We start from the raw sequence: 15737 nt of genomic DNA on the forward strand, positions 1-15737 counted from the left end.
AAATAAAGAAACTAGTGATGGGAAAGGAAACTGAACCGGCAACTGTGACCTCATTCACACAACGACCTAATTATCTAAAATACAAGTAAACAATTTACTAACTGCCTGTTTTAAAACCTGGACATCATATAGAATTTTCCCATGTTAATAGAAATTTAATTTGTTTAACTTTTAAATGATACCAGGAACACACAACGTATTATTGGTTCAGGGATAGATGATCTAATATTTTAAGTCTCTCGCTCCCATATTCAATTTTGTTTACTATAGCAAAACCTGCTGTTACCAAAGATAATTACATCCTTGATAAACTTATTTGAGGATCAAACACACATTTCAAATATCTATGTTTTCTTGGCTATTAATTAGCCAGGATAATTGAATTTTAAAAAAGGGATTATCATTACCTGCCCTGAGGTAGTGGCCATACTGTTTAATATGGTAAGGAACATTCTTGCTCTAAGACATTTTTTTTTGAAGTTTTTATTTACATTCTAGTTAGTTAACATATTGTGCAGTATTGGTTTCAGGTGTAGAATTCAGTGATTCATCACTTAAATATAGCACCCAGTGCTCATCACAAGTGCCCTCCTTAATATCCACCACCCATTTAGCCCATCCCCTGGCCACTTCCCCCTCCAGCAACCCTCAGTTTGTTCTTCTATAGTTAAGAGTCTCATGGTTTGCCTCCCTCTCTAAGACATTTTAAGAGGTTTCTTTACCACTAAAACTAGGTACACATTTACTTTTTTTTTTTCATTAAATCACAAAGAGGAATAAAATTTTAAATGGGGTAAATTAAAAAGTATAAAGTAGGAGCTAAATAATTTTAAGGGATGCCTGGGGGCTCAGTCAGTTAAGCATCTGACTGTTGGTTTAGGCTGAGGTCATCTCATCATGGGTCTTGAGATCCAGCCCTGGAGTTGGGCTCCACACTCAGCAGAGTCTCCTTGAAGATTCTCTCCCTCTGCCTGTGTGTACGCCCATGAGCACGCTCTCTCTTTTCTTTTCAAATAAATAAAATCTTTAAAAAATTAATTTTAAGAAGATCTAAGGTCAATTTTTAATCATAAACTATTTTTTAAAAGTACTTTTCCACTAGTGTTAAGTGATACATAAGAGATCATTTTAAAGATTTTATTTATTTATTTGTCAGAGAGCGAGCAAGCACAGGCAGAGGCAGAGGCAGAGGCAGAGGGAGAAGCAGTCTCCCTGCCGAGCAAGGAGCCAGATATGGGACTCGATCCCAGGACACTGGAATCATGACCCGGGCCGAAGGCAGTGGCTTAACCAACTGAGCCACCCAGGCATCCCTAAGAGATCATTTTACTTCAAGGAATCTCAATAATGTTTTTGAGCTTTTTTTTTTTTTTTTTTTTTTTTTTTACCTTTCTTGTGGCACAGCAAACCAATACTCGTGTTTCTTATCTCTTTGTGCATACTGTTGCATTGTTGCACTTGCTTGAGATACAAATGTTTTCCTCATTGGTTTTCCAACTCTGAGACACAAAAACTTATGTAATCGATGCCTTCTCTTTTCTTTTAAAAGTGCAGAACCTAGAAATGAGATAGTGTTCATTCAGTTCTCATACACCATGCTTAAATAATTTGGTTTAAGAATGTTTACCTCCAAACTTCTGACAATACAGAATAAAATTTAATTACTGAGAGTCACTTAGATGAATTTTCTTAGGCAACTTTTATTTTCTTAAAAACAAGATTCATGAACTAGCACCCAAGTTATGAACTGAAATTATGTCTAAGCATATTAGGGAAAAAAAAGGGAAAGTTTTAAAAATTCTTGCATTAAATTTTTGCTTGGAACAACTATATTAAAGCAATTACATGCACATATATAATTATCTGCATATTCTCTATCAGCCTTCTAAAATAACATCTAAATAAATACATTTGTAGACTCTTAAGAGGCTTACTTTAATATAGTTATTACAGAGAAAAATTTAATAAAAAATGTTTCTGGAGCTTTTCCATATATATGATGTAGGATAAAACAGTCAGTAATATCCTGGATTCAGCCACCTGTTTGGATAGTTTATTATGAATTATTATGAATTATCTCTAACTCTTCCAAACAGAGATGCTGACATAAGGTATACTGAGGGTCTGAAATTATAACCCAATTCAGGATTTGGGACATTATTAGCTTATGAAGGTGGTATACTGTGGAAGAAAAGGGAACTGAGCACTAGTCATAGCTTCCTTCTGTATAGTATTGTGCAAGGTGCATAAATCTATCTGAGCCTCAATATTTACATCTGATTAAAAGAGTGAAATTTTACCATTTCCCCCACAATTATACTCCACAGTTCCATATTTCTTAAACCTTTTCCTTATATTATAAAATCACTAAAGATCAGAAATGTGGAGTATTTCCCTACTACAGAACCTCAAATTACTTAAAATTAGTTACTTAAAACAAATTTTCATTCCCTGCCCTTTCAAAAAGAACTCAAATGATAATACAGGTATAATTATATCTAAACTTCTCAATTTCTCTCATAATAGGAGCTCCAACCCCATCTAATCCCATACTCCAACAAACCCACTAAACTGAAAGCATTCTACCACATTATCAGGTTAAACAGAACCCCTTTTATTTTTTTCCAAAGATTTCAAAACATAAGGCAACCATCAGACACAAAGATAACAAAGACATTCACACCAGCATTCTTTACAATATCAAAGATAGGAAATATCCTAACAATATGAATTGTTACTAATGAATATATTAACAGCATGGAAATGGTTAAAATACAGGGCCATTAAAACCCTCTTACACTGTTGGTGGGAATGCAAACTGGTGCAGCCACTTTGGAGAACAGTGTGGAGATTCCTCAGGAAATTAAAAATAGAGCTTCCCTATGACCCTGCAATTGCACTGCTGGGTATTTACCCCAAAGATACAGATGTAGTGAAAAGAAGGGCCATCTGTACCCCAATGTTTATAGCAGCAATGGCCACGGTCGCCAAACTGTGGAAAGAACCAAGATGCCCTTCGACGGATGAATGGATAAGGAAGATGTGGTCCATATACACTATGGAGTATTATGCCTCCATCAGAAAGGACGAATACCCAACTTTTGTAGCAACATGGACAGGACTGGAAGAGATTATGCTGAGTGAAATAAGTCAAACAGAGAGAGTCAAGTATCATATGGTTTCACTTATTTGTGGAACATAACAAATAATATAGAGGACAAAGGTAGATGGAGAGGAGAAGGGAGTTGAGGGAAATTGGAAGGGGAGGTGAACCATGAGAGACTATGGACTCTGAAAAACCACCTGAGGGCTTTGAAGGGGCGGGGGCTGGGAGGGTGGGGGAACCAGGTGGTGGGTATTGGGGAGGGCACAGATTGCATGGAGCACTGGGTGTGGTGAAAAAACAATGAATACTGTTACACTGAAAATAAATAAAAAATTAAAAAAAAAAAGCCATATTTTCAAAAAACTGTAATGACACAGGAAACTATTCACAACATAAAATGTTAACTGAAAAAAAGGATACAACAGCATAATCCTGATTTTATATAAATATTATACATGTATAGATACATACAAATACCAAAATTGGTATACATATGTATTTAAGTGTGCATGTATATACACATACACACCAAAAATCAATGATAAATACACCAACTGTTAATAATGATTATTGCATTGATGAATTTCAGATAAAATTTTTATAATTTTACTATAAATCTACATTTGTCAAATGTTCTTTAAGGAACATTCATTAATTCTGGATAAAGAAAAAGGTATTACAAAAGAATTATTTAATCTTTTATAAAACTTTGAGTAAATTAATTCTTTAACATCTACTAGATATCATCAGGATATCTAAAAAAGATGGTGCAAAGAAAATTCAGTACAGGTTATTTTAAAAACTGAATCAAACTTTTTGGATTGCCGGTGGGAAGATAAAATATGTAGCCACTGTGAAAAACAACTGGGGGGGGTTCTCAAAATTAAATTAAACACAAAATTACCACAGGAACTAGCAAATCCGCATTTGGGTATATATCCAGAAAAATTTAAAAGAGGGATTCGAACAGATATTTGTACCCCAATGTTCACAGCAGGATTATTCACAATAGCCAAAAGGTAGAAACATCCAAATGTACATTAACAAAGGAATACATAAAGAGAATGTGGTATGAAAAGTTGACCAATGAATGATGCAGGGGTTAAGGACATGGAATCCCCACGTAGTCAAAAATCTGAGTATAACTTTTGACTCCCCAAAAACTTAACTACTAATAGCCTACTGCTAACTAGAAGCTTTATCAATAAACAGAAAGAGTTGTTTCACACATTTCACATATTGTATTATATATTCTTATAATACAGGAAGCTACAGAAAATAAAATGCTAAGAAAATCATAAGGAAGAAAAATACATTTAAGTACTGTACTGTATTAAAAAGAATCATGTATAAGTGGACCTGCACAGTTCAAACCCATGTTGTTCAAGGGTCAATCGTATACTGGAATACTGTAGAGCTTTTAAAAGGAAGGAAATTTTGAAACATGCTACAACACAGATGAAACTTAAAGGCATTCTCCTAAGGGAAATAAGCCACACACAAAAGAACAAATATTGTATGATTCCACTCACATGAGATGCCTAGTGTGGACATAAAAGTTCATAGAGACAAAGAGCAGAATGGTGGAAGCCAGGAGCAAAGGGGAGGAAAGAATGAGGAGTTACTATTTAATGGGTACAGTTTGTGTTTGGAAAAATGAAAAAGTTCTGGAAATGGATGGTGGTAATGGTTGCACAACAATGTGTCAAGGTACTTAATGCTGATTAATTTTACACTTAAAAATGGTTCCTATGGGGGCACCTGGGTGGCTCAGTGGGTTAAGCCTCTGCCTTCGGCTCAGGTCATGATCCCAGGGTCCTGGGATCGAGCCCCACATCGGGCTCTCTGCTCAGCAGGGAGCCTGCTTCTCCCTTCCTATCTGCCTGCCTCTCTGCCTACTTGTGATTTCTCTCTCTGTCAAATAAAAAAAAAAAAAAAAAAAAAAATTAAATAATTAAAAAAAAATGGTTCCTATGGTCAATTTTATTCTATGTACATTTTAGCAATAAATTACTTTTGAGTTTAATTTAAAAAGTTTATATGCAAATTTGATTGATTTGGAATCAGTATTTTAATAGAATATAAGAAATGTTAGCTAAGATACCTGAACTATACCCCACTTAACCCATTATGTATTGAGGGGAAGCTATTGTGAAATAAGTCAAGCAGAGAGCCAATTATCATATGGTTTCACTTACTTGTGGAGTATAAGGAATAACACGGAGGACATTAGGAGAAGAAAAGGAAAAGTGAATTGGAGGAAATTGGAGGGAGAGACGAAGCATGAGACTGTGGAAACAAACAGGGTTTTAGAGGGGAGAGGGATGGGGGGATGGGTGAGCCTGGTGGTGGGTATTAAGGAGGGCCTGTATTGCATGGATTGGGTGTAATGCATAACGAATTATGCATTGGAACACTGAAAAAATAAAATTATAACAAAAAAGAAATAAAACACAGTCTACTACTATCATTTTCATAAGTACACAGTACTAAAATCCAAAACTAAAAGAGAAATTTTTTTTTTTAATTTAGCCTTGGTGTTTTTTAAAGGAAAACATTTGATCAGACAATGATGAACTTCTGGATACTTGGAATAATTTAAGAAATACATTTTTATGTCTAATTGCACTTTTAAAAAAGATAGAATAATAAACTTTGGCAATTACAAACTGCAATTACAATATTTTATGTGTGGTGAAAAAATTTTAATGAGGTAACATACCAAGAATTAAGAGAAAATGGAGAAATCAAAGGTATTACAGAGCTTGTGTGCATTTTCAAGAAATTGTTTAAAGACAGAACGCTGTGAGTCAGGAGTATCTAAACATGGTGGAAAAGATGCTCATTATGTGTACAATCCACCATGGGATAAAAGACCTTAGACCAGGACTATAGACTACATACTTATTCCCAGAGAAATATCAGTCAAGGGCCACTAGATTATCCCTGGGGAAAGAGGGAAACAATATGCCATAAGATGAATTAACTTTATATATTCCTTAACACTTACCTTCTATGTCAGCAATTGCTATTTTATGCTTAATTTCTTTTTGTGACACCTGCTGAATATTTTCCCTTTGCTGTTTAGTCTGTTGCATGGTATGAGTTTTCCAGAGTTTCCGTAGCTCTTCTACCTCTGTCTCTGAGTCCTGATTTTGCTCCTTTCCTTGTTTTCCTTTGTTGACAGTTGACTTTTGTTTAAAATCTGCTGCTTCCCCACAAAGCATACTTTCTTTTTCACCCTCTTCTGGATGTAGTGAATTCTCATTCAGAAGAAAATCCTGGTCTGTATTACCTTTTATACTTATGCTTTGTTCTTTAGGGCCTGACATTTTCTGAAAATTACCTGTAGCCTGATCTTCCTTAGTGGCCCTTTCAAGATTATTTAAATCTGTTTTAAGAGAAGTAGTCCCAGCTTCATTTGTAGAATGTCCAGAATCAGATTTTAAGTGATCAGGCATGTTAGTAGACTCTGATATGGCTGTTAAACATTCTATGCCACTCTGATTGACAGTCTGCACAGATTCTGATGACGCACCAGATGATTTATCTTGCCGAAGTTCATCTGAAGAGATAAGCTCCTCCCGTATGGGAGAAAGTTCTGATTCTGTGAACACATCCTCAGAAAGAGACTCCTCGGTGCTCCTCGGAGCTGTGCTGGCACTATCGTTACCTGCATCGCGGGTTCTGGAGTCTATTTCATCAGTATGACTTCTTGTCATTTTCTTTAAATGGCAGAAGTCCCTTCCTGATACCTGATCTATCTCTCTGTCAGTAAACAAAATTAAAAGTTGTTACTTTTTAAATTGCATTTTATTTCCCACAAATGTAACACTGAATTAGTCATCACTAAAAAGGTTTCTAGAAAATTGTATAGTATATATCTCAATAGCATATCAAAAATTTGATTTATACAGATAGATCAAGTAATTGACTCAAGCTTTTGCAATGATTTCTTGAGACCTGGGAAACATCAACAGAACTACTTCCTGAATTAATCTACCTGAAAAGAAGTTGGAAATTTAAGTTTTGGGTGAAGCTATAATTCTACATTACAATTTATTCATTACTGGAATATGGAAAATAAGCTTAGATAAAATTATGATAAAAATTTTAAATGTCTTAAAAAATACACTGCTATTACACACATGGATACACGCACACACACAGGGCTTATTTACATTTAAATAGAGATTACACTAAGATATGCAGCTCAAATGCAAAGCTGAAGACCAACTGGAATAAAACGGAGCCAAAAATACTTACAGGAATTCTTTGGCCTACCAGCAACAACTCTTAATAATTCAGAAAGAACTTGTTCAGCTAAAGGTTTAGATACTAGATATGTGAATGGTTCATAATTCTATCAAGATTTCCATGTTTAATGGCATTTATATATATGAGCACTAATGTTCAAAGTCAGTTTAAATTTTGGAAGGAAGCAGTACAAACGTCTATATAAAGCATGAAATGGAAGTCAGAAATTTTTAAAATGATGGTTAAAAAGCAGTTTGTGACAAACGGAAAATAACATGAGTTTACAGTGGGAAAATTACTAACATTTATGTAAATTTAAGAACAGGAGATGAGATGAGACAAAAATAATTGGATATCTCTGGATGGTGAAGCTGGATAACTCTTCTGTTTTATTCTTCCTTTGTAGTATTTTTCAAATTTTATATAACGAATATACATAACACTTTATAACTAAAATAGGTAAAATTTTATTTTTTAAAAGGGTATCAGCAGAATTTCAATTTGTGTCTGTCTTGTCTCCCTTGCATCTGATTTGCCATAAAAAACATAAACATCTAATGTCTCCTATTAAAAATATAATAGTGTCATCTACTGGTGATCCACTCAAATTGCATCTATAGGGTCTTGGAACTTGACAAAATGCAAAAGTTTTGAGAAACTGTACGTTTAAGAAGACCATGAGGTAAGAGATAAAGTTAGCAAATGTAAGAAGACATATGTTTGAATAAGGGCTGTAAAACCTTCAGAGTTAATAAGCTAAAACTAGATATTTACGCCAATGATTTTGCTACTGCTTAATACAGTTCTAGAATAATACCTTTGAAATCAACTTTCCAAGCAAAAGACAGAAGAAAAATCAATCAAACCTTATGCCTCAGTATCACTACACATGACATTATTCTGCAAAACTACTTGCTTTATTTATCTAATCTACTGCCAAATAGTGTTTTTAATTAATTCACAAGGTAGGACTGAAAGGTATTTCTTTTTGGAGGAATTTTTTAAATGTATGAATCAAATGCACAGTCTTACCAGGGACATTCTAAATAATAAAACAGTGATTTGCAAGAAGAGGAGCCCTACAGCATCCTAGTGGAATACTTACAGATCATTCAGCACAAGAGAATTCCAAAGTATCAAAATGAAAGTAGAAAAGCAGGACAGAGGAAAGTGAATCTCACAGTGACTGACAATATATGCATATATATGTGTAATATATATGCATATATATGTATATATTATATATATGTATATATTATTTTTTAAATCTAATCCCTTACTCTTTCACCTTTGTCTCATTCTTCCACCCGCCCCAATAATACTTACTTCCCGAAAGTTACTTTAGATAATGATCTACAAAAATAACTAAAGTAGAAGATATTCTAAGAAATTATCTGCACCCCTACGGATGAGTTTACCAAGCCAAAATAATATCTATTGGATGGGAGGTATAATGGAGAGTTTTTGAATAAGGGATTTTATTCTACTACACGTATCCTAACAACTCATGTACTCTGCCTCAGAAACAAAAATAATTTGCTCTTCTCCTATCCAAGCAGTTCTATACCATAAGGGTTAATTTTCAAACAATGATCCACATCCCCGTGGACTAATAAAGGGATATATATCTCAGTATCAGTTAACCTGAAGCCAGTTTTTAAACTGTTGACAAAGTATGTGTGAAGGAATGGGGAGTATTCTTTTCTGCTGTCATTCCTTTCTTTGAATACTACTTTCTTCTTTTATTTCTTATTCCTCCCTTTTCTCTCCAGTCATTCCTTTGGTCAAGCAAACTACTTTCAAAGGCTGTGCTGGGCTGCAGTCTCACAGCTATGTTATTTGAATCACATGAATCCCTGACCTGTATATTCCAAGCATAACTCTTTCAAGGTTAACTGAGAGAGGAGGATGCTCATGGGATCTCCCTCAAATCTCTCACCAGACCCTTCAGGCTCTTCTAAGAAAAATTTGAAAGCTACCCTAGTCTACTTATACCACCTTAAATTAGTAACAGAAATAATTTAAAAGACTGAATGCTGCATTTGAATAAAAAAGGCTGGTAAACACTAAATTAAAAAAGGTTTACAGGTTACTTTTAAATATCCCATTTCCTGACCAAATATACAAATATAAATCTAGAACAATTCCTAATTATTCAAGGTGTGTTATAAATAATCTTTTCAATACTATATTCTTTCATAACTGATAAAATAAAAACCAGTTTTAATAAAACTAATTAAAAATACTTAAGAATAGAAAAAATACTTAAGAGTATTAAACGAGGGTCAACTATCTAGATGTAATAAAATTCCAAAGGAGTATAAACACCAGTCTTACATGGGTAAGGATTCCTTTATTTTGCTATCCAAAATTTCTTTGTACATTGCAGCTGACATCACCTCTTCCATTGGACACATGATGCCATATTCCTCACAGCCATTCTCTTGAACCAAAGGGTCAGTTTTATGTGGATCAAACATTATATTATTTGGTGTAACTAGCAGCACACCACTGACTGTGCCCTAAGATGAAAAAAGAAAATGACATTTAATGTTCAAATTTTAAATTTTCAGAAAGTATTCTAGCTGTTTTTACTAATTTTGTTCTGATGTTAGGCCATCTGTTATATATAAAAGTAGTATATCCAAGCACTAAGACATTCTCATGAAAACATTTTTTCATTATGGTTTACATTAATTTGCATTCTGCCTCCTGTGTTGTTCCCTCACTACGGGTACCAAATATAGTTTCATGTGCATAAACAGGTTTAATAAATAATGTGTTGATAATTCAATCCAGTATAAAATAAAAATAGCATAATCTCTTCAAAATGCCTTTTTAAAAAAATCTGTATCAACTGACTCTGCTAACTACCTAGCTATTTGACTTTGGGCATGCAAAACTTCTGGGCCTCAGTGTCTTCATCCATAGGAGTAGGTAGATTAGATGACTTCCAGGGTACATAGTAACCATTTTTAATTTAATCATGAAAAGTTATGAACTTTTATATACATTTATATAAATAGCAATATAAATATGAAGTCCAACCTCTTGTTTTGAAATAAGCAAACTGAAGTCCATTAGAAGCCAATCCCACTAATTATTAGCTAATACTTATTGAAAGCTTTGTATGTATCACATTTTACAGACATTATTATTCATTTGATCTTCACAAACACAGCCTGAGATGATTACACAAAAGGAAAAATTAAGGTTGTGAGAGGCTAGGTAACTTATCCTAAGTAATAAATAACATAGCTAACGTGGTAGAACGTAAGTGGTAGAACGAAGATTCAAAATCCAGGCAATCTGTGCCTTTTACTAAAATCCCTCCACATTTGAATCTAAACCACAATCAATCCAACTCAGGTGCTAAATACTCCTTAATCCAATTTTTAACTCCTATTCTACTATATTCTGTAAGTGTAAAAATGTAAAAATGAAGAGCCGTAAGTAGTTACTTCAAAGCTGTCCTGTCTTTCTCTGAAGCTATTGAGGAAAAGAAAAACTAAAATCTGCTTGATTTGGTATAACATCCCCCTTCAAAATCCATATTCAGCTCTGTAAATTTACCTGGCTTAACTTTAAGAATATGAAACTTAAGTTATGACAGACACTACTATTAAAAATGATCAAGTAAAAGAGTAAAAACAGATAACTCTACTTAAAATGGTCTCCCATCTAGGAGAAAGTTATTGCACATGTTCCAGATAATAAAACATGCTTACCATTTGTAGTAACTGCATGCAATATTGGAGAGAAGCATGTGCATGTGTGTTTGCATTTCGGTGAAAAAAAGGCAATCAATCTGAGACTCTAAACAGCACTTTTTTTTTTTTTTTTTTAAGTTCAGACCAGGGACTACCTAAATAAGGAATAACTTTATATAAACCATGGCCTGATCATATTTTGATGGACATTTTAAATAGATTCATATATATAAGTTTGTATTCCTGGATCACATGCTAACACAAATCAAAGAGAGATGGTGAGGTATGTTGTAGGGACATTTACATTGCTATGGATAATCTAAGAAATAGACAATCAAGAGTAGAGTATAGGGGCGCCTGGGTGGCTCAGTGGGTTAAGCCTCTGCCTTTGGCTCAGGTTGTGATCTCAGGGTCTTGGGATCGAGCCCTGCATTGGGCTCTCTGCTCAGCAGGGAGCCTGCTTCCCCCTCTCTCTCTGCCTGCCTCTCTGCCTACTTGTGATCTGTCAAATAAATAAATAAAATCTTAAAAAATATATATATACAATGTAAAAAATCTTAAAGGTTTCTGATTCTCTATCTTCCCTTACTCTATCTCACCTTCTATAAACTTAAGTTATATGAGAAATAAAACTTAAGTTACTTGAGTAATCAGTAAGAATTAAGGAAAGCAGATGCCTGGTTGGCTCAGTTGGTTAAGCAACTGCTTTCGGCTCGGGCATGATCCTGGAGTCCCAAGATCGAGTCCCACATCAGGCTCCCTGCTCAGCGGGGAGTCTGCTTCTCCTGCTGGCCTCTCTCCTCTCATACTCTCTCTCTCTCAAATAAATAAAATCTTAAAAAAAAAAAAGAAAAAGAATTAAGGAAAGCAAACACCAAGCAAAAGCAAAAACTCTGAAAGACCTCAGTTCATTCTTGATTTCATAAACTTCATGTAAGCATTTGTTTTAAATAATGTTATATTATCAGGTTCACTGGCATTGCATTACATATTATCTTTAACTTCAGAGTATTTTTGCAAAGACAATCACTAGGTGTATAGGATAGAAAAGGCCCAGAATTAATGTATTGGTGTGTAGGATAGAAAAGGTGTATAGGATACTGTGTGTATAGGTGTATAGGATAGAAAAGTCCCAGTGTTAATAATAATGCATTAATTCACTAAACCTGTTAATACTGTAATACTGCTACTTTCAGTAGTGTAACTACAGATATCATTTGAAAAGCATCTCTAAATTGTGCTTCTCCTTCTTAGACCAGAAGGGGCTAAAGCCCTATCTCTCAACACTAGTCTGTCCAATCTGGTAATGTTACTTTGTAGGAATTCACCTTTTTTTGCTGCTTTTGCAGATGTGCTAATGTATTCTTTAAGTTTCTTTCCTTGACTCTAGGTGGGACTCTGAGGTATTCTGTCAGATGTTATTCTCTCTAAATCAAGAGTTGGCCATAAGAAACACCCCTTCAACATAAAATTCACAAAAATCTTTTGACAAAGTACTGCTCAAATTTATCTAACGAAGATCAAGTTTGAAATCATAAACCCAAACTAAAGCATTCTTGGTTTCATTCTGTTTAAATGCTGCTTCATAAATCTGAACATATTATCAGAAGCAAGAACATACTATAGTAAGCAGTTTCCAATTAAAATATCTTCTTAATTCATATGACCTTCAGAAACTTTAAGCACCGATTTCTCTTCAGTATTAGTAACTCCCAATTCCTTATTAGTAACTCCAATTCCAATTCTCTTCAGTATTAGTAACTCCAATTCCTTATTACCTGACTAATACTCCATGGAGAAATTATTTCTATTAGAAAGTAAAGCCTGTCTGTAAAAGTTATCACTTACACTACAATATCTGTAAATACTGGAAGATAAAAAACGATTTAGGAATACATCCCAGCAGAGAGAATAGCATTTACGGATCTTGTTTTTTCAGTCTTAAGTCCACTGTAACCTATTACAATTTTGTAGATAAATTTCCACAATTTTTACATAAATAACCCTAATTACAATAAAACTATAGAAAGAGCCAGCCTTCAGCAGATGTTTACCTTCCAAGAACATCAGGCTATAAGCTGCTCCTAACCCTGCCAATGACTTTATCTTTGCTTTGATACTTACATAAAAATTTTATTCAGATAGTTACAACTGAAAATTCTGCTTCCAGCCAAGAACAAATTCTGCCTAAAACTACTAAAGCCACACACACACAATACATGAAATGACTGTTTTCAGCTATTCGAATGCTTGACAATGATACCCGAATAAGGGAAAACAAAGAATATGAACTCTATAAATGCCCTAGCATACTGAGTGGAGAGTTTCCAGGCCAGAGGCAGAGAAAGGAGAGATGAGCACTCCCAACTGAGAATGCTTAGAGATCCATAGAAGGCCTTCGTTCAAGTTTCCAGCTGAGCACTGAATGCTACCTATACGTATGGCAACTATCCCAGGACAAGAAAAGCAGCAGCACTCCAAAGAAGTGGAGGAAACAACTCATAAAGTCAACAGAGAAAGGAATAGCTTGTGTTTTTACCAACCACAGCAAAAAAACCTTATAATTTATAGAGCCCCAGAAAACTCAGAAGGGCATTGTCTCAGTAAAGAGAAAAACTAGCTAGAGTTGCTTTGGTCCTGCCTGACAAAACTTAAAACAAGTTATGTTATGATCAAACTGCTTCTAAAACACAACTGTGTCACAGAAAATAGTACAAGTATACGTACAGAAATATAAAAATACCCAGCACCCAAGAAGATAACATTTGTATCTGATAATCAGTTAAAAGTTACTAGGCATAAAGAAAAATAAAAAAGTAACTCATCACAATGAGAGAAGTAAATAGGAACAAACCCAGAAATGAGAGAAATTAATTAGTAGAAAAACATTAAGACAACTTTTATAACTATATTGTATATTTTCAAGAATATAGAAGATAGACTGTACATGATAGTTATGGACAAGGAAGATATGAGAAGCCAGTTTGAACTAAGATATGAAAACATGCTCAATAGAATTAATAGCAAATTAGACATGGCAGAAAAAACATTAAATAAACTTAAAGGTATAGCAATTGAAACTGTCCCAAACAGAAAGGAAATAAAAAGAACAGAGTACCAATGAGCTACAAGACACAACATCAAGCAGTCTAATATATACATAACTAGGGTTCCCAACAAGAGGAGAGGATGGAAAAAAAAATCTGAATAGGACTCCAAATTTTCCAAATCTGATGAAAACTATACACCAACAGATTTAAGAAGTTGAGTAATCCTAAGCAAAACAAACAGAAAAATATGCCAAGGCATATTATAATCCAATGGTTCAAAGTCAATGATATCGAGACTCTCTTAAAGAGCTGTAGTCTGAAAACTACAGAAAAACTTACGAAAGAAATTAAATGGGACACAAAAAAATGGAAAAACATGCCATGCTCATGGATTGGAAGAATAAACATTATTAAAATGTCCATACTACCCAAAGCCATCTACATATTTAATGCAATCCCTATCAAAATACCACCAGCATTTTTACCACCAGCTAGAACAAACAAACCTAAAATTTGTATGGAATCACAAAAGACCCCAATAGCCAAAGCAATCCTGAAAAAGAAAAGCAAAGCTGGAGACATCATGATTCTGGACTTCAAGCTATAACTACCAAGTTGTAGTCATCAAGACAGTATGGTACTAGCACAAAAACAGACACATAGATCAATAGAACAGAACAGAAAACCCAGAAATGGACTCAAAACTCTATGATCAACTAATCTTTGACAAAACAGGAAAGAATACACAATAGAAAAAAGACAACTTCTTCAACACTGGTGTTGGGAAAACTGGACAGCAACATGCAAAAGAATGAAACTGGACCACTTTTTTACACCATACACAAAAATAAATTCAAAATAGATTAAAGACCTAAATGTATGATAGGAAACCATCAAAATCCTAGAGGAGAACACAGGCAGCAAACTCTTTGACCTTGGCTGTAGCAACTTCTTACTAGGTATGTTGCTGGAGACAAGGGAAACAAGGGCAAAAATGAACTATTGGGACTTCCATCAAGATAAAACCCTTCCACAAAGCAAACGAAACAATCAACAAAACTGAAAGGAAACTCTACAGAATGGGAGAAGATATTTGCAAATGACCCATCTGATGACAAAGAGTTAGTATCCAAAATCTATAAAGAAATTATCAAACTCAATACCCAAAGAACAAATAATCCAATCAAGAAATGGGCAGAAGACATGAACAGACACTTCTCCAAAGAAGACATAAAAATGGCCAAAAGACTCATGAAAACATGCTCAACATCACTCATCATCATGGAAATACAAATCAAAACTGCAGTGAGATACCACCTCACACCTGTCAGAATGGCTAAAATTAACAACACAAGAAACAACAGGTGTTGGCACGGATATGAAGAAAGAGGAACCCTCTTGCACTGTTGGTGGGAATGCAAGCTGGTGTAGCCACTGTGGAAGACAATATGGAAGTTCCTCAAAAAGTTAAAAATAGAACTACCCTACCACCCAGCAATTACACTATTTACCCAAAGGATACAAAACTACAGATTTGAAGAGGTATATGCACCCTACTGTTTATAGCAGCATTACCTACAATAGCCTAACTATGGAAAAAGCCCAAATGTCCAT

The 15737-nt window shown here is 34.5% G+C and overlaps 1 protein-coding gene across 3 annotated transcripts in view; it reads right to left on the bottom strand.

Moving 5' to 3' along the window:
• LOC308341128 (oxidation resistance protein 1) overlaps positions 1-15737 on the bottom strand; it is a 76729-nt gene that overhangs the window by 31707 nt on the left and 29285 nt on the right. For all 3 annotated transcript variants that reach the window (XM_080800812.1, XM_080800811.1, XM_080800813.1), the window contains exons 6-8: positions 9701-9885; positions 6117-6874; positions 1389-1557 (exon numbers count right to left, since the gene is read on the bottom strand). In XM_080800812.1, the coding sequence (XP_080656938.1) occupies positions 1389-1557; positions 6117-6874; positions 9701-9885 (1112 nt within the window). The remainder of the gene's footprint in view (positions 1-1388; positions 1558-6116; positions 6875-9700; positions 9886-15737) is intronic.

The sequence above is a fragment of the Martes martes genome (genome assembly GCF_963455335.1).
Source record: "Martes martes genome assembly, chromosome: 4".
Lineage (NCBI taxonomy): Eukaryota > Metazoa > Chordata > Mammalia > Carnivora > Mustelidae > Martes > Martes martes.